This window comes from Gorilla gorilla, chromosome 12 (genome assembly GCF_029281585.2).
Source record: "Gorilla gorilla gorilla isolate KB3781 chromosome 12, NHGRI_mGorGor1-v2.1_pri, whole genome shotgun sequence".
In the NCBI taxonomy this organism is placed as follows: Eukaryota; Metazoa; Chordata; class Mammalia; order Primates; family Hominidae; genus Gorilla; species Gorilla gorilla.
The window spans coordinates 106371963-106391069 of record NC_073236.2 but is presented as its reverse complement, the minus strand read 5'-3'; the positions used below and the strand labels follow the sequence as shown (position 1 = coordinate 106391069).

The window sequence follows — 19107 nt, the reverse complement described above, 5'->3', positions numbered from 1 at the left end:
ATTGACTGAAACGTTGTTATGTGGTGCATAACTGTATAAGGCATTAATCCTAAATACAAAATCTTTTTGGTTAAAATAGTGTTTCTCAGCCAGGTGCGGTGGTTCAAACCTATAATCCCAGCACTTTGGGAGGCTGAGGCGGGCGGATCACAAGGTCAGGAGATCAAGACCATCCTGGCTAACACGGTGAAGCCCCGTCTCTACTAAAAATACAAAAAATTAGCCAGGCATGTTGGCGGGCTCCCACTACTTGGGAGGCTGAGGCAGGAGAATGGTGTGAACCCGGGAGGCGGAGCTTGCAGTGAACCGAGATGGTGCCATTGCACTCCAGCCTGGGCAACAGAGCGAGACTCCGTCTCAAAACAATGTAGTGTTTCTCTGTACTATCAACTTTAATTATGTGTAGTTGCCAGTCTATTTGTAATTACAGTTGGCAGTTATTGGTTAATAAGTGTGGAGGAAGGCAAAACTAATCCTGTAAGTGGCTTCTTCTTCAGACCAAAAAAATGCATTCCAGAGCTATAATAAATCAAGTCTCAATTGTTCAGTGTTGAAGTCATCAGAGGCCACTTCTCTCCGTATTTGAGTGTCTATATAACCCCAAATGTCCCCAGCATGGTCCTCTTATTGGGAATTGGTATGCATTGAGGGCACAGCTGCAGGGGTGTGCAAAGGAAAGGAGGTGCAAGGATTTTTTTCTTTAACTGGTTTACGTATCGAAATGCCACTGGAGAAAGCTGCAATGAATTTCGATTAAAGATCTGCTACTTCATGAGGTAAATATATTTACAAATTTAATTTCTTGTAGTTTCTGGTTCTGGCATGGTTGTAGTTTCTAGTTCTGGAATCGTGGACAATTTCCCTTTCCCCAAGCTGCAGACCTAGTTTGACAACAGACTCTACTCTGATACCCCTCCCACCAACTTTGTTAAAATTGGCTCTCCTCTGTTGGGTGGGGTGGGGGGAACTATCTTTTGGACTAGAGATCAAGTAGTAGTAAATGTGATTACGGAATGAAAGGAGCTCTTAGAAAGGGTGGATTTATTTTCTTCTACTCCCTCACCACACCCATTCCCATCTACTCACCACGAATTGAAGGAAGGGTTTCCTCTCAACTGAAAGAGAGGCTATGAGTGGGAGCGGTTTTACATTGAAGGAGGGCAGAGAGAGGCTCCATGTGATGGATGGGGGTTTGGAGACAGAAGATGGCTAATTTGAAGTATGGTCCTGGATGGTCCTGGACTTGGTGTTAAACGTAGTCTGTAAAACGGTACAATCGTTTCCATAGATAACCAACTTGCAATCTTTCAGCTGCCAAAAATATTTGATGCCTTTCAGGTACTGGATTCTGAAGTTTCCTGCAGAGTTTAATTTGGATCTTGGTTTGATTCATATGACTGAGGAATTTCGGGAAGTAGCTAGTCAACTAGGATATGAAAAACATGTCAGCCTCATCGACATATCCAGCATGTAAGAGTGGCACCGACGTCTTTCACACCCAATAAGTCCACCACTTAGGGGAGGAAGTAGTGATCACCCCACTTGTTCTGAGTCCATCCCACTCCTGAATCCAGGTTTGCTTCTGTGAGGAAAGCCTTGCTGCAGTGAGCGCAAGCCATACGGGACACAGCTCATCTCTCCAAGCTTCAGTTTTTTTTATTTGTAAAATGTGGACGATACCTTTCTCATGGGATTATTATGAACATTCAATAAGGACACAAGATAGCACATGAAAGGATTTGGCATGCAATAGATGCTCAGTATTAGTTACTGAGTCTGAATCTACTTAATGTCTCTTACACCTTCACTGATTAAAGTGTGGTCTGCAGACCAGCAGCATTGGCGTTACCTGGGAGCTCATTAGGAATGCAGCCTCTAGGCCCCACCTTAAACCTGAATTGGAATCTGCACTTTAAAGATCCCCAAGTGATTCACATGCAAGCTTGAGAAGCTCTGTACCATGGTGCTGCTGAGGTTGGCCTCAGAACAACAACCTTATGGTGGTTGACCATAGATGTGCCAGGAGCTGGTTAGCTCAGTTATTAGGTAACTGGTGCAATTAGGCCACTTTCATATCAACTAGGTAACTTTGCACAGGGAAGACTATTTGATGATCCTAAATATGGCTATCCATCTTGCAAATGTCTGTTCTTGTGTGTTACGTATTCATAGTCTACTCTGTTTTCCACTGTCGATTACTATTGAATACTTCTTCAATAGTAATCAATAGTGAATGATCCAGGAATTATAAGGGATGTTTGGTGAAAATACATATTATTCAGGATCATTCCTAATAAGTCAGAACCTCTGGCAGCGAGGCCCAGGCCTCTGTCTTTATAACAAGCTTTTCAGATAGTTCATGTTATACTAAAGTATGAGAACCACAGCTTCTAGTGGTTTCCATGTGTCTTAAATCACCACCTATATCCTGATAAACTCCCAAATTTATATACTAGCCCCGACCTTTCCTGTACGATCCAGACATTGCTGGTCACAAAGACACTAAGTGAGAAATTCTGGATGGATCAGTGCAAAACCTACTCTGTCTGGAAAAACAACTCCAAGTTTACGTTCTGTTGGCAATTGGTCAGTGGTTTTCTCTTCCAGTATGAAAGACAGGGCATGTATTTTGCACAAGTCCCTGGAAGCAAGCCAAGAGTTGCAGAGTCAGTAGGTTAATAACTTCCATTGAGTGAAATGGGCTTTCAACACATTGACCGGACTCACTCTTCTTTTATAGTCCTTCCTATGACTGGATGAGAAGAGTCACACAGAGGAAAAAAGTATCCAAGAAAGGAAAAGCCTGTCTGCTGTTTGACCATCTGGAGCCCATTGAATTGGCTGAGCACCTCACTTTTCTGGAGCATAAATCTTTTAGAAGGATCTCAGTAAGAAACTTGACATTTATTCTTCCAAGGATAACAACCACCATGCCAACTTTCCCAAGAGCTGCATTTTCATACTCTGAAGTGTTGGCAGCTTCTATCACTGTGCTCTGCTGGAAAAGTGCCCTTAATTCACAGGAACAATCCCTTTTAACCAAAGATAAATATTATCCTGTCTTTATTTTATGGCTCAGGAGCTATATTTCTGTCGCTATTTTCAATGTCTCCTTTCATAGGATTAAAGCGTGATTTTTCTAAACAGTCAGTGGAGATTTAACCATTCAAGGTTGATTTAGCTCCATTGACTTCTCCCAAGTGAACATGTTTTGCTAGGCCCTTCGTTTTTGGGAAAAAATATTTAGTTAGGTTCGGATTTGTATAAATGGCTAATTATGGGTGTAGGTTGAAAATAGGAATTGTAGACTTTAAGGAGAATCTCAACATCAGGTTGTTTCTTTCCCAGAGATAGAGATCCTGAATTAAATTTTCTTTCCTACTCATCTTGATGGAGCCTCATTCCTTCTCTAACTCCCCCTTTTCTTTCTCTGGCCTGTGATTTCTTAGCCTCCTGCTCTCTATCCTCCCGTTATGATAACATTTTCCCCATTGGTTCACAATCAGCCAGCCACTTTGCTTTGTCTCGCCAAGCTCTGGGGAAGTCGCTCCTCCTCCTTTTCCAAGGTGTCAGAGAATGAATTACATTATTGCTTGCAAAGAAGACTGTCTTGGTTAGAAGCATGAATTTCTGAAAGACTGATTCTTTCACTAAGTAATCCTACTTGGAGAGGACCTTAACAATTCCCCACAGGCAGGCCATGGGAGGGAGTCCCCTGCACTGTTTATATGATAGAAAGCTCGTATGTATTTTTTGACATCCACGCTAACATTCTGAAAATGTATTTGCCTTGCTAAAGAGCAGCCTTACTTCAACTGATTTTTTTTTCTTCTGTCTTCTTTTTCTTGAAACAACTTTACAACTGATGCTAACTTGAAATCATTATATTTACGTTCATTTCCTCGTCTTTATTGTATACCATTATATCTTTAACTTGCCTGATTGGAATCACCAGCAGTGTGTTAAAAATGGAGATTCTTGGCCGGGTGCGCCTTTAATCCCAGCACTTTGGGAGGCCAAGGTGGGCAGATCATGAGGTCAAGAGATCGAGAACATCCTGGCCAACGTGGTGAAACCCCATCTCTACTAAAAATACTAAAAAATTTAGCCAGGTGTGGCAGCTTGCACCTGTAGTCCCAGCTACTCAGGAGGCTGAGGCAGGAGAATTGCTTGAAACTGGGAGGCGGAGATTGCAGTCAGCCGAGATCGCGCCACTGCACTCCAGCCTGGCAATAGAGCAAGACTTGGTTAAAAAAAAAAAAAAGGAGATTCTTGGGTTTTTCTTCTGAAGATAGTGATCATTTACACCTGGAGTGTTCCCAGGAACCAGCATTTTACCAAGTGCCACAGGTGAATCTTATCACCTATTAAATTTTGAACTCATTGGAATAAGCTTTGAATCTTGCCTCTTTCTCCTCCCACCAAAGCTGTGATGTGTAGTAGTGGGTGTCTGTGCGTGGGGTGAGTAGTGGGGTTTGAAAAGCAGCAAAATAACATTTTAAAGACACATGTATATTCAAACTTTTAGGATGCCATTGTAAATGTGAAATAAAAGAAATTGTGTTGTTATGAAACAATATCTCACCTTTTCTATGCAATATTCTAATTTTTGATTTTAAAAAGGCTCTATTATAATTCAGAGTCTCTGAATCTTCCTTTCCTAGTTCACTGATTACCAAAGCTATGTCATCCATGGCTGCCTGGAGAATAATCCAACCTTGGAAAGATCGATTGCTTTATTTAATGGAATCTCTAAGTGGGTCCAGTTGATGGTTCTTAGCAAACCAACCCCCCAGCAAAGGGCAGAAGTCATCACAAAGTTTATCAATGTTGCAAAGGTATGTCTGGTAATCAGACTGGGTTCTTGAGTTCTAGATGTTCGTTCACTCTGTTGAGAAAAGTCATTGAGGAAATGTGGCGTTCACAGTATAAGGGCATCGGACAACTAAACTACTCGCTGATGTCTAATGAACAAATCGTATTTTTGTCATGCAAGAAGATTGCTTTCAGAAAGCAATGCTTAGAAGCATTTAATGTAGCTATTTTTCTGTGAAATAATAGATATATTTCTCTGATTCTATTTGTGCTTCATTTTAAATCGATGTAATGTTTTCCTTAGCTTCTTGTTATTAAAATTGTGCATAAATTTACTTGTAATTCAGAAAGTTTAGAATAATTTGAAAATCCTTAAAAAGCATTGATGCATTTTTATTGCAGAAGCTCCTTCAGCTCAAAAATTTTAACACCCTGATGGCAGTGGTGGGAGGCCTCAGTCATAGTTCCATTTCACGCCTCAAAGAGACCCATTCTCATCTTTCTTCAGAAGTTACAAAGGTATAGTAGATTTGATCCTAATCAAAAGTAAAAAAATGCATTTGTAAATTGTTCAGGTTTAGTATACGCCTAACAAATGTCACTCAGAGTGGGAAAGTTTTCCTCTTAAACCAGTGGTAGGTTATACTTGGGGACAAAGTAGAAAGGGAATAATCACACCAGCTGAGTCCACCTGGAAAAACAGGTTGGAGGTGATGGTAAGTGTCCTAGGAAGAATGCTTTGACATACCATTAGAATATTGTAGTGGTGGCTGGGCACGGTGGCTCATGCCTGTAATCCCAGCACTTTGGGAGGCCGAGGCGGGCAGATCACAAGGTCAGGAGATCTATACCGTCCTGGCTAACACGGTGAAACCCCGTCTCTACTAAAAATACAAAAAAAAAATAGCCAGGTGTGGTGGCGGGTGCCTGTAGTCCCAGTTACTGGGGAAGCTGAGGCAGGAGAATGGCGTGAACCCGGGAGGCGGAGCTTGCAGTGAGCCAAGATCACGCCACTGCATTCCAGCCTGGGAGACAGAGCGAGACTCCGTCTCACAAAAAAAAAAACAAAAAAACAAAAAACAAAAAACAAAAACCCAACATATTGTAGTGGTAAATATTCAACATGTATCTATTTGGTCCTGCTATGTGATAGGCATTGTGATACACAAGGTAAATAAGACAGAAATAGTTCCTACCCTACCTCCTGAAATAAAGTCATTGAATGACTACTCTATTCATAACACTGTGTTGGGCACATCAGAAGATAGAAAGGGGAAGACATAGGCCTTGTATAGAAATCCTCAGATTTATAACTGAATTGTCATGAAAATACATATATATATTAAAAACAGTGATCATTTTCCAAACTGAGCGTTTCTGCCACATTTATTTTCACGACATGATAGTCGTTTTTCTTCTTGAGCAAAAAGGAGCATTTCATCCTTATGAAAAGATTCTCATATAAGAGTGCACTTTGCTACTTCAATAAGGACACTTTTAGCTGTGAGTTTAAAAGAAAAAGAAAAAAACTTCTACAGCAATTAAACAATAAGCAAATGTATTGTCCATCAGGCGTGGTGGCTCACACCTGTAATCTCAGCACTTTGGGAGGTGGAGGTGGGAGGATTGCTTGAAGCCAGGAGTTCGACACCAGCCTGGGTAACATAGCTAGATCGTGTCTCTACAAAAAAAAAAAAAAAAAAAAATTAGCCAGGTGTGGCAGTGTGTGCCTGTAGTCCCAGCTATTTGGGAGGCTGAGGTGGAATGATCTCTTGAGCCCAGGAGTTTGAGGCTGCAGTGAGCCAGGATCATAGCACTGCACTCCAGCCTGGGAGACATACCTGGAAGTCCAGAGACAGAGCAGGCACGGTCTGATCAGACCTCTGACTCAGGTGCTCTGCCTGCCTCTGAGTATCAGAGAGTTTTGTTTTTTTGTTTGTTTCATCAAACTGTTTCTCTCCTAATTGGGCTGTCTGTAGCAATCGAAAAATTACGTTCCCTTGTTCATGAAAGTTGAAGATAGGGAAGACTTCTCACTTCAATTCTTCACCCACAGAATTAAAGACCTTTTGAGCCAACTCAGGTCTTAGGTCCATCCCTGGACCAATAACAGTTGCCAGAGTAATACAATGTACTGATTGGCTTAACCCTGAGTTCCTGAACCAATCACAAACTAGAAGGATGCGATTACTCTGATGATAAATCAAAACCCATTCCTGGTTCTGGAAATGGAAACAGACTCTGTCTGAGTCACAAGGGCTCCTTTGGAGAGAGCAGACTAATCAAAATTGGGGTCTACTAGAAAGGTCTGGTTGTTGTGAAGCAACCAATGATAACTTGTCCATATAAACAACAGGAAGTAAGCCACAGAAGTACCGTTGTTTGACCTCAAACTCTGTACTCATTCCAAGTATAATGGAACTTATTAGGTAATAGGTGTTTCATTTTCTTTTAGCTTTGTACCAGATCTCAAGTAAAAAGCAAAAACAAATTTTAAATGTTGTGAAGAATAAGAATCTGATAGAAGTTTATAGAGGCTTGGAGAACTACCAGTGCATCTTTTAAAATTATGTATTGGAACTTCTCTTACTTACAGAGAAAGAAATTGAGGCCCAAAAAAGTGAAGTGACTTGCTCAAGGTCACCCTTCTAGTTAGGCAGAATATAGAACCACAGCTATGTCACATCGCATTGCAACTTTCTCTACCCCATACTGTCCCAGATTAACCTCGAGTAATATCTGGAATGCAACTTTCTTGGAACAACGAAACAATTTTAATATTCGACATGCTTGAATTTGCGGACAGTAATATTTTCATAAATTTCCAAACACTTAAGTATACATGATGCCATTTAATATCCCAACATCCCTAGTAGGTAGGCAGACGTGTAGGCTATTTCCATTTTATAGCAAAATGGAACAGGCTGCTCAATGCATAGCCAGGCCTAGTACTTTTTCTAACTTTCTTTTTCCTGATTCATATTTCCCTGCAGCAACATTGGTGCAAGTGATACTTTTCTCAGTAGCTGAGGAATTTCCTAGCCACACATTGCAGGGCCTGGGGGTGTGCAGGAGGGAAAGTTGTTTGAAAATTCTACTTTTCCATCTGTTCCCAGAACTGGAATGAAATGACAGAGTTGGTCTCCTCCAACGGCAATTACTGCAATTACCGCAAGGCCTTTGCCGACTGCGATGGCTTCAAAATCCCCATCCTTGGAGTACACTTGAAAGACTTGATAGCTGTCCATGTCATTTTCCCAGACTGGACAGAGGAGAACAAAGTGAACATTGTGAAAATGCACCAGCTCTCCGTTACCCTGAGTGAACTAGTCTCCCTGCAGAATGCCTCTCACCACTTAGAACCCAACATGGATTTGATCAACCTGCTCACGGTGAGTTCCAAGGAGCCAAGTTTGGGCTCAATAACTCTTCTGCACCTTTCTTTCCAGGAGACACAGGAAGATGTGTGCCAGCAATTCATTCTGGGGGAAAATTGGTTTCAGAGTCAATAGATGAGAGGAAATCTCATAGAACAAGGGAAAAGGAGCCCTGATTAATATTTTCCATAACCAGCAAATCTTGGGGCAAAGAAATCTACCTTTGTTCAGAGGAGCCCAGTCTCTGCCATATGACTCCACTTCTGGAGTTCTTAGGCTCCTCCAGACTGTGCCTCAGCCCTCACTCTCCTTCACTACATTCATCCAACTTATCACATCCTTCTGTATGTCCTCCAGTCATCTGCTCCTCTTTATCCTCACTGCACTGCTTTGGCTGAAGCCTGGAGTAATGCAAGGACCTTATCTGTGATCCCCCTGTTCCCATTATGAACCTCCCAAACCTCCAGGATGTAGTCTACAGTCTGGCATTCGAGGTTCTTGAAGACTCAGTCTCCGACCTTCTTTGCCATCACCCTATCCCCCATTTTACCAGCCTTTGAGAAATATTGAACTTCTTGTACTTTCCACCCCATGAAATGCTGTCTTCTGCTTCCTGGCCTTTGGACTTGCTTGGAGAATCCCATCCCAATCCATCCATGTGGCAAGTTCAGTTTCAAAAGCCTGTCTTTCTGGAGTATTCTCTCTCCCCCTCCAAAGCAGTCATGCATCTGTCACGTCACCCTGGCACTTTATATTTTCCTTAACTATAGGAGGTATCACTCTTTATTTGATTTTTTTTCTGTTTACCTGCCTTACATATCATATCCCTAGCACCTCTCACAGTTCGTGGCATATTTGGGAACTCAATAAATGAACTGCGTGCTGTATTTAGGAATGATGTGGCTTAGACAAAAGAAGTTCACCTACCACTCATAGTTTTTTGGCATTTGTGGCACACATGTTTAGCTGGTCTCCACATCCTAGAACTTTTAGACACAACAGGTGTATAGAAGAGAACATTTCCCACTGGCTGCTTCTTTGTGGGAAGAAGAGGCATAACAAAATTCACTCGCCCTTCCTTAAACAAAAGTAGAGGGGCAACTTCCCTGTTTGGGTTTATAACACTGTAGCATCTGAAACTCAGCTGCAATACTGAATTAACTGTTTTCCTTGTATGGCTGTGGAAAATGAAACCAATAACTCCTCTTAATTTCTGAGAGCCTAAATCCCCTAGGTCTGCTGCATTGGAATAGGAGTGTGGTTTCTCACCCTCCTCACAAATGTTCCTAGACCATGTAATTGTTTACCAAAGAATAAACCCCTAAGTGTAGGCAATAATGCAGCTATACCCTTCAAATAAAGCAGAAGTGGCCAACACACAGAAACACAGATCTCTTAAAGTTGAGTTTTTGTGACAAATAGTAAATATACAGACTTTCTCTACTGGGGGCAGGGAACACAACTCACAATAATCCAAGCACCTGCATTTATTAATGATTTGCCATGTAAATCTGTTTCCATGAATAAGTGACCAGAGTTGCAGCCCCAGTCAGACTGCAGACCTACAGCCACAGGTGATGTCTGCAGACCAGTCTCCATGTGGAGCCTAGGCTTCCAGTGTCTGTGTCCAAGCTGTCCACGATGTCAAGCATAACTTCAGAGAGCAGGTGCCTACCCGTGGGCAATTTCTCATAGAGCTAAAAGATAATAATGGGGTAGGGAAATTAATTTGAGTTATAAATGAAACAAGCAATGTTATGACAAAGATATTTAGAGAAACGTTGAAGGATTTTCAATAAAATTTCAGGAGTACTGGCCGGGCGTGGTGGCTGAAGCCTGTAATTCCAGCACTTTGGGAGGCCGAGGCGGGCAGATCACAAGGTCAGGAGATCGAGACCATCCTGGCTAACACGGTGAAACGCCATCTCTACTAAAAATACAAAAAAATTAGCTTGGCATGGTGGCGGGTGCCTGTAGTCCCAGCTATTTGGGAGGCTGAGGCAGGAGAATGGTGTGAATCCGGGAGGTGGAGCTTGCAGCGAGCCGAGATGGTGCCACTGCACTGGGCGACAGAGCGAGACACCATCTCAAAAAAAAAAAAAAAAAATTTCAGGAGTACAAATGAAAAACATCTGAACTCTAGAAATAAAGGCTAAGAAAAAAATTCCTTTTTGCTGGGGAGGAATCTTTCTCTCTGTCTCTCATATTGAAGGAAAACTTAGAAGCCATCAAGCACTGTATTTAGTAACTGCAGTGTTGGGTAGCATAGTGTAGTGGCAAAATCCTAGATGTGAGACCTTGCTTTCAGCCTTCCCTCAGCAGTTGCTTGGTTTTGTCTCCTTGCTAACAGCCTTGACTTTGGCTTTTTTTAAACAAGGGTTTTATGCTCATTTGTGAGGTCTTTTCCAGCTCTAAACTTCTAGGATTCTAGATGTAAGAACCAGTGGAGCCTTAAGAATAAGGAACCAAGAGTCAACTTGATTCTGTAGTACCAGCCCAATAGCTCATCACAATAGCACAATCCTGTGTATGAGTCACCAAACTTCTAGTCAAGATCCTTTCTCTGTCCCCACAGCCAAGAAGAAAGTTTAGTGCATAGCAGTATACATTCCTTCTTCCTGACTCCTGAGGATTAATCTCCTCAACATGAGGACTGAGGAGGCTTCCATCTTGTGGTCACTAGAGCCCAGCGGCCATTTTAGGAAGCACACACATATCTGGATTAGACCCATATGGCTGACCACAGCTGCCCCAATGCATGCGAAGGCATCCACATGCCAGCATTGGAAGGGGTGATTCATTTTGCCGCAGGACTCTAAATTTTCTCCTGAAGTGATTGTTTTCATCTAAACATGGCTCCAGCTGAGGTCGCCTATATATGATGGACAGCCCTGGAGGACAGAAAAAGAGAACCCTTATGTTCATCAGCAATTATGAAATGCCTACTCCGTGTGGTAGGCTGTAGGGCAGTGCTTTAACTTTCTGTAATAGTTAATTACAATTTTCACAGCACTTTTCACATACATTTCCTCAGTAAATTCTCACACATACCCTGCAATGCAGCCTGGGCAGAGCTGTGAGTGTAACATCACCCCTGCCCCTTCCTTTTTTTTTTAACAAAAGAAGAAACTGAGATTTACAAAGGACAGGGAGCAAACTTCTGCATCCCAGCCTGGGCCGGGTTCCCCTCAAATGGACATTTGCTCTCTCATGTGGGCACACTGCTGACAGCTCATTTATTTCACATCTGTAAAAATTAATTAATACTGCTCTCTCCCCCTCTTCATGACGTGCAGTAAAGGAAGTAATTACAGGACAAAATCTGTGAGGGTGGGGGCTATGTTTGTCATTTTTGTCATTGTATCCTTGGCCCCTTGAATACGGCACCAGGCATGTTGAGGGAAGGAGGACCATGCCACCAAACTGTTGGGATTTGTATTGTTCCTCCTTTCAGGGAATATCTGGAGAGGACATTTGTCTTACATCCCAATTCACATAACCAGGAGTTTTAAAAGCTGATGCTTCTGTTGCGTGGGGTATGAAATAGTTTGAATCTTTTCATGGTATTTTTAGCCCTATCAGTTACTTTTACCATTTTGAGTACATGCAAATAACTGGAAAGCCCCTGTATTTTTAATTTTAGTCTCATTTTTAAAAAAGAAGAAGAATAAGAAGAGTTTCAAAAATGGTGAGTAGAGGCAGTCTGATGTCCAGGTGTGTTTTATTTTATGATAAACAGTCAAGCCAATGTAGATCCTAATGAAGACTGAATCTGCAACCAACTTTGCTGAAAGGATAGGTTGGTAAATGCAACAACTTGGAACAGTGGATCAGAACATTTGTCAGAAAAAAACAGCCAGGCTCAAAATATGTTTGACAAGAGCAAATGTTCTTGCAATTCCATTGACGAGCAGCCCATATTATAAAAAAGTTGTGTAGAAAGTAGAACAGATCACCCTTTGGGCAGGTCCGTAAAGCCCGGAGGAGATCTGAGAGAGGAAGTAGAATCATGGCTGGGAAAGAAGAGATGCTAGGAGTAACCCCGAGGGCAGCTTTACATTCACGGATAAGCACAGTGGCATTTGACTCGTGCATTGACTGGAAGCCAAACCCTGCATTTGTGACCTTCTAAACAAACCTTAGTCAGACACCCATTAGCTCATTTCATCTTCACCATCGTTCTTGGAGGCAGCTATTATTTATGATTCCCATTTCACAGATCAGGAGACTGAGACTCAGGAAGGTTAACTGCATGCCCAGGCTCACACTACTAATAAGCAGAGAGCAAGTATTTGGAGACTACCAAAACATTTCCATCACTGAGCCAGTTATCCACTTGACACATGGAAATACCGAAGGGTGTTCTGTTTCTCTTGAGAGAGCATCTCCCCGCCTTACTGTGTGGCTTATTTGGATTCTTGGTTGGCTGTGGTAGTGCTTCTGTCATCTCATCTCCAGCAGATGCTGGTGCCAGTCATCACAGGACTTGGAAGCTGAGTCAGGAGGAAGGGAACATGCTCCTCCAAGTCTGGACTAACTCCTGATAACAGGGAATTCAGAAGGAAGGAGTCACTTGGTTTTCTCTCTTTATTTATGTAACCTTCACAGTGCGAGGCTTCAAGCTGGGACTGGGGGTACAGAGGTGCAAAAGACAGATGTGCTGCCCACTTTCATGAGGCTTAGAGCCTGGCACAGTTGTCTGTTGTGGGAATTACAAAATAGTAGGCAACTGCCCACGGCTGATGTATTTTATTTGGCCCATACGGAATCCTAAAATTTTGTCGTTGTTAGTTCCCAGTGTTTGAAAATTGGGATAGTTTATCTAAAACTCCAGATTTCTGGCTTCTCTTAACAAATCAGAAGACTTGGCAACTCAAGGTCCAACGTTAGGCTGACAGCAATTTGTCATCACTGAGCAGTGATGTTCATCACAAACCAAACCTCTCCCTGTGACCTCCCTAACAGAGAGTGGTGTCAGGTCCCACTTATCATCACACATTTTTTTTTTTATTGTGGCGCTAAGGGGAAAGATCCCTAAATAAATTACATCTGCAAAGACTCTGTTTTCCAAATAAGACGTTTCTATCAAAATGTACCTTTTACACATCCTACTTGGCTCTTTTATATAATGGTATGGCTCCCAAAGGCATTTGTTGGTGACATGCGGATGTTTCCTTTCCTGTAAAAAGGCAGAGCCTGGGAGGTGGGAGTGATTACTGTTCAGGGGAAGGTAAATACGATGTCTCTTCTTTGTAAGCAGGATTGTCATGATCTTGAAATGATACTGGGGAGATTTTACAGTTAAGTCATTTTTATTTTGTTTAGAAAAAAAACTTTGTGACAAAGTGCAGGTAAAAGAAATGTGACCTGATTATGAAGTCCTTAATTTAAATGTTATATTCAAGCAGCTGCTAGAACAGTGACTAGAACAGTCCCTGGCACATACTAGATTACTGATAAGTATTTGTTGAATGAATGATTTGAAAATGAAATTTTATGACACCAACTTCTTTTTTAAAGGAAGTAGAACAGGAAAAGGAATCTTTGAAAACATCTTCACCTCTGAGTTTTCTCTGGCTTCCTCCTTATTTCTTTTCCCCCATACTCCACCTCATACACATGTTAGATAAAATATGTTAAAGAAAACTTTTCATTCCTACATGGTCAAAGAAGGGAGCCCGCACTGGTTATGTTCATGGCCAGGGAAGTGATGTGATTCATTGAGTGTCCTAGCTTTAAAGGACTAGGTGAGAATGGTTCAGGCTTATTTTAAGCCTCATGACTTCTGTTTTAGGTGAGTGGAAACATGCATTGTAAGGCTTTACAGAGTTTATCCATGTTCTCCCACCTGGATCTGTGTTGTTGTCCTTGCCTACAATGATCTTCCACTCTCTTTTGTGCAAATTAAGTCCCAATCCTCCTGGTTAAGTCCCAATTCACAAGGACCTCCATGAATCCGTCATGATCATTTCTGTCTCCGGGGCCCCTATGCACAGTAATAATATAACTAATAACAAATGCAATAATAACAGTAACATTAACACTATAAAATAACACTTCTTGAGATTTTATTGTGTACCAGGTCCTGTGTGAAATACTTTACATGCATTATTTCATTTGGTCCTGACACAAATCCAACTCAGTAGGGACTTTTATGATCATTTCCATTTTCCAGATGCAGAAACTGAGTGTCAGAGAGGAAATTACTTGCTAAAGGTTACAGAGCTAGCCAGTGGCAGGCTGCATGCTTGAACCCAGCCCTGCCTGACCACACAGCCTCTGCCCTCGTGTATTTACTATGCTGCCTCCCTGATTTCTGACCGGTTCCTGGAGCACTTAAAGTGGAGCAACTACTTCACACTCAGCATGTGCTGTTTTATTGCTACGAACACATCTTTTTAGGTTCAGGCCCTGTTTATTCAAATAAATTATCAGGGCCTTGAGGGCAAGAAATTATTTTATATCAGCTTGCCTCACTAGGACTTAGCACAATGCTCTCAAATAATAGGAACCTAGTTAACTGCTCCTTTATTTCAACAGTTCTTTAATCAAACTTCAAAGGCAGCATTTATTACATTTACAAGTCTTATTGTTTGCATCTGTCCCCACTTCCAGCCTGGAAACATCAGATATCCCTCATCCGTGACTCAGCACTGAGCACCTGGGAGCTGCTCAGTAAATATTGCTGAGGAATTGAGTTGATGGTTCTCGTCAATACTGACGATTAACCAGGATTAACGTTTTCTCTTTTAAATTTCATTTTCCATCTCTGCGTGCTGTCTTTTTATTGTTCTGCATTTACTCAAATTATTAGACAGTGAACTTAAAACATTCAATTTGAAAAAAAAGTCAGCAACGTAAATAAATAGATAAATGTAATCCGACATTTTTATCCCTTCTAATTTTGTTGTAGCTCTCCCTGGACCTCTATCACACTGAAGATGATATTTACAAACTGTCACTGGTGCTGGAGCCTAGAAATTCTAAATCGGTAGGTATTATTTTCTCTCCAAGAATCAGTACCAATCACTATTTTTTGTCATGTACAGTAATTGGCTATTACAATGCTGCTTTATGTTCTAAAATGGAAGAATTTTAAAAATTGACATTATTCTTTTTTTTTTTTTTTTTGAGGCGGAGTCTTGCACTGTTGCCCGGGCTGGAGTGCAATGGTGCGATCTCGGCTCACTGAAACCTCCGCCTCCTGGGTTCATGTGATTCTCCTGCTTCAGCCTCCCAACTAGCTAGGATTATAGGTGCACACTGCCACACCCAGCAATTTTTTTTTTTTTTTTTTTTTTTTTGTATTTTTAGTAGAGATGGGGATTTCACTATGTTGGCCCAGGCTGGTCTCGAACTACTGACTTCATGATCCGCTTGCCGTGGCCATTACAGGCTTGGATTACAGGCGTGATTACAGGCTAGGATTACAGGTGTGAGTCACCGCGCCCGGCCATTATTCCCATTTTATCAATGGGACGGCTTAGCCCTGTCAGTTTGAGAATTACGTCTTCATACCAGAGGCTAATAAAGAGGAAGAACATCATTCTCATTACTCTGTTTTATAATTGATCTTCTATTTGTTGTGTTCCTGCTAAGAACTCAATACACCTAGGACCAAAAAGAAAGGAAAGGAGTAATAATTCATCTTAATGTTAAAGATCATTTAGACTGTTTCAGGCTTTAAAAAAGCTCCATTCAACATAAAATTAGATTTAAAATTTTAAACATCTCGATCATAATTTACAAATTTCTCTACTAACCATTGATTCAACTCAGAATTTGGATGTCACATTGGATGGTGTCTCACTTAACAGATGGCAAACGCTTAGTAAATAAACATTATATAATGAGATTGAAGAAATTGCATTATTGAATATACACCACTCATTGGTTTTAGTGGATGGACTATATTTTAGATATGCTTTGCACTAATACAAAATGCCTGGATGAGTTTAAAATTTATAATGAGGTTGAGGCTTGCATGTTGAAGATAAAATGCTTATGCTTGCTTCTTATAATCACATCTTGAGATCAGTTCTCTTATAAAGATCTCATCCTTACCAGCTGAACTCTATAACATATTGGCAGTGACTATGCCCCCTAAGTTTATTAATACCTACTGTGATTCTGAACCCTCAGACCGAAAGAGACAGAATGGCAGTGAGAGCCGTCCTCTGGCCCTGGCAGGGCATGCACTTGAGCCTGAGTCAGTTGACCTGGTAGCATCTGTTCTTAAAATAGTGCATATGCTTCCATGAGCATGTTCTCCTTCCTGCCAGTCCCTAGAGGCTCATCTCCTGAAAATACTGCAGAACAGAGCCACGCGGGATGATATGGCACATGCAATGGTAGGAGTGAGGACCCAGACTCTTTAAAGCTAGCAAGAGTAAGAAAGCTAGCAAGAAAGCCAAAGCTATTGAAAACCAAAAAGGAATTTGTAAGCCCCTCCCTAATTCCATAGTTTTGTCATGATGAACCTGGCCATGGTGTGTTAAGCCCTATTGTATGTGTGCATACAGAATTTCCACCTCTTGACACCAATTAGGCACCAGAATTGCTTCCAGCTGTTGAATGCCTGGCAGAGCATCATACACAGGTTATCTTATTAACTCCGTTAAGAAAACTAGGTCTGGGCCAGGCGCAGTGGCTCACACCTGTAATCCCAGCACTTTGGGAGGCCGAGGCAGGCAGATCACTTGAGGTCAGGAGTTTGAGACCAGCCTGGCCAACATGGAGAACCTTGTCTCTACTAAAAATACAAAAATTAGCCGGGTATGCTGGCATGTGCCTGTAGTTCCAGCTACTTAGGAGGCTGAGGCGGGAGGATCACTCGAATCCGGGAGGCAGAGGTTGCAGTGAGCTGAGATCACGCCACTGCACTCCAGGCTGGGCAACAGAGCAAGACTCCATCTCAAAAAAAAATTAAGAAAAAAAAATGACAAAGAAAAAAGAAAGAAAACTAGGTCTGGTGAGAGTAGGTATCTCACTCGGATCAAACAGCTGCTAAGTTGGAGAGCTGGGATTCAGTGTCAGGCCTGTCTTCCATCCCAGTGATGTTTCTACCATCCCTCATCTCAGAAACAACATAGGAATGGCCATTTTACCACACTTGCCTGCCTTGTGTGCCTTTAGTTTTACTTTAGTTTATTTTCAGGATCTTTTTTTTTTCCAATTTTAGGAGATATTTCCATCAAACATAGAAAAGTCTTTTTATTTGTTGTAAGAGTAGAAGCTTTTGAAAGTCCCTTCTAAGTGCTAAAATCCTACGAATCTAACACAAGACATTTCCCAGTCTCTTTCTGTCTCTTCTCTAAGTGGAGTGTCAGCCTATTTGACATGTCCTGTTGAGATGGGAGAGTTCCCTGGATCCCTTCACTGAGACTTGCGACAGAGATGTGGCCACATTCAAGCCCTTTGCTGGAGGGGAACATACAGACAAGTGGGTGCAGGCGTGGGGGCCGGGGAGAGTGCTTTTGGGCTCTGGCCCCAAGACAGCATCTAGGGGTGTGTTACAGTTAATGCTCTTTTAGCAGTTGCTGTCCATGGATGGCTAAGTCTTAACCAGCTCAGTGGAGAGTCAGGGTGACAGCCTTTTACACCCTACCTTCTTGGTACCTGAGTCCTTGTCTGGCATCTAAGAAGAATCAGGTCACATGGACTTGAAGGATGGTGAATGCAGAGGTTTTATTGAATGATAGAGGTGGCTCTTAGTAGGATGGGGAGCTGGAAAGGGGATGGAGTGGGAAGATAATTGTATTAGGGTTCTCTTAGAGGGACAGAACTAATAGGAGATATGTATATATATATACATGGTGCCTGTGAATAACCACTGCACTCCAGCCTGTGCAACATAGTGAGACCCTGTCTCTAAAATACACACACACACACCCACACACACACACACACACACAAGTATATGTATCTATAAATGTAATTTTTTTTTTTGAAACAGAGTCTTGCTGTGTCTCCCAGGCTGGAGTGCCATGGCAATCTCAGCTCACTGCAACCTCCACCTCCCTGGCTCAGGCAATTCTCCTGCCTCACCCTCCCAACTAGCTTGGACTACAGGCATGTGCCACCACATCCGGCTAATTTTTTTGTATTTTTAGTAGAGAGGGAGTTTCACCATGTTGGCCAGGCTGGTCTCAAACTCCTGGCCTCAGGTGATCCACCTGCCTCAGCTTCCCAAAGTGCTGGGATTACAGGTGTGAGCCACTGTACCCAGCCTCTATAAATATAAATTAAAAAGAAAAGATAGAAAAAAATAGATTTGCATGTGTGCACCAGCAAAAATGTTGACATTTTATGAAGGTTTCAGGGAGAGGATATAAAGTGAACACCAGTCTTGGCTGGTCTCCTGAAAGGATTGTGTTCTGTGCTTGTGTTGTCCAAGCATGTTATGCATTATGCTACCATCTTCCCCACAATTTTATATGCAAATGTCTTGTAAGAATGCAGAAAAATCTGTGGAGAAAGAAAGTTCACCAAAGAGGGCCAGAGAGACCTAATGATTGGCAGAACAGTCAGAAGTGCTTAAGCGTATTGAGCAAGGTGCAGACGTAAGGACATAAACTTGGCCACCCACTGGTACCCATTTGCTGCATGCACCATAACTGATCACTAAGTATTAGAGAATTAGATAACTGGTGTTTTTGTATCCTGTATTACACAAAAATCCATGATGGATTGTTATATAAAAGTTTTAGTGATATTTAGAGAACTCGGATAGGATTTTTGGATGGACTGGGAGCGCATTGCTTTTTTCCCATTTAAAATAGTAGAATTTAGTCTGGATGTGGTGACTCCCACCTGTAATCCCAGCACTTTGGGAGGCCAAGGCAGGTGGATCACCTGAGGTCAGGAGTTCGAGACCAGCCTGGCCAACATGGTGGAAACTCGTCTCTACTAAAAT

The 19107-nt window shown here is 41.9% G+C and overlaps 1 protein-coding gene and 1 long non-coding RNA gene across 15 annotated transcripts in view; one reads left to right on the top strand and one right to left on the bottom strand.

The window, feature by feature from the left end:
• Nucleotides 1-19107, top strand: part of RASGRP3 (RAS guanyl releasing protein 3) — a 159451-nt gene that overhangs the window by 113439 nt on the left and 26905 nt on the right. For 9 of the 11 annotated variants that reach the window (XM_055378831.2, XM_055378830.2, XM_055378832.2 and 6 more), the window contains 7 exons: nucleotides 714-776; nucleotides 1339-1470; nucleotides 2741-2888; nucleotides 4665-4838; nucleotides 5218-5334; nucleotides 7932-8207; nucleotides 15106-15183. In XM_055378831.2, the coding sequence (XP_055234806.2) occupies nucleotides 714-776; nucleotides 1339-1470; nucleotides 2741-2888; nucleotides 4665-4838; nucleotides 5218-5334; nucleotides 7932-8207; nucleotides 15106-15183 (988 nt within the window). The remainder of the gene's footprint in view (nucleotides 1-713; nucleotides 777-1338; nucleotides 1471-2740; nucleotides 2889-4664; nucleotides 4839-5217; nucleotides 5335-7931; nucleotides 8208-15105; nucleotides 15184-19107) is intronic. The other 2 variants (XM_055378834.2, XM_055378833.2) reach the window with 1 other exon arrangement.
• The window catches only part of LOC115933544 (uncharacterized), a 50134-nt gene continuing 40691 nt past the window's right edge, over nucleotides 9665-19107 (bottom strand). For 3 of the 4 annotated variants that reach the window (XR_010130129.1, XR_010130126.1, XR_010130128.1), the window contains 2 exons: nucleotides 14041-14178; nucleotides 9665-9889 (listed from right to left, as the gene is read on the bottom strand). This is a non-coding gene — a long non-coding RNA (uncharacterized lncRNA). Of the gene's footprint in view, nucleotides 9890-10812; nucleotides 11084-14040; nucleotides 14179-19107 lie in introns of those variants that run through there. The other variant, XR_010130127.1, reaches the window with a different exon arrangement.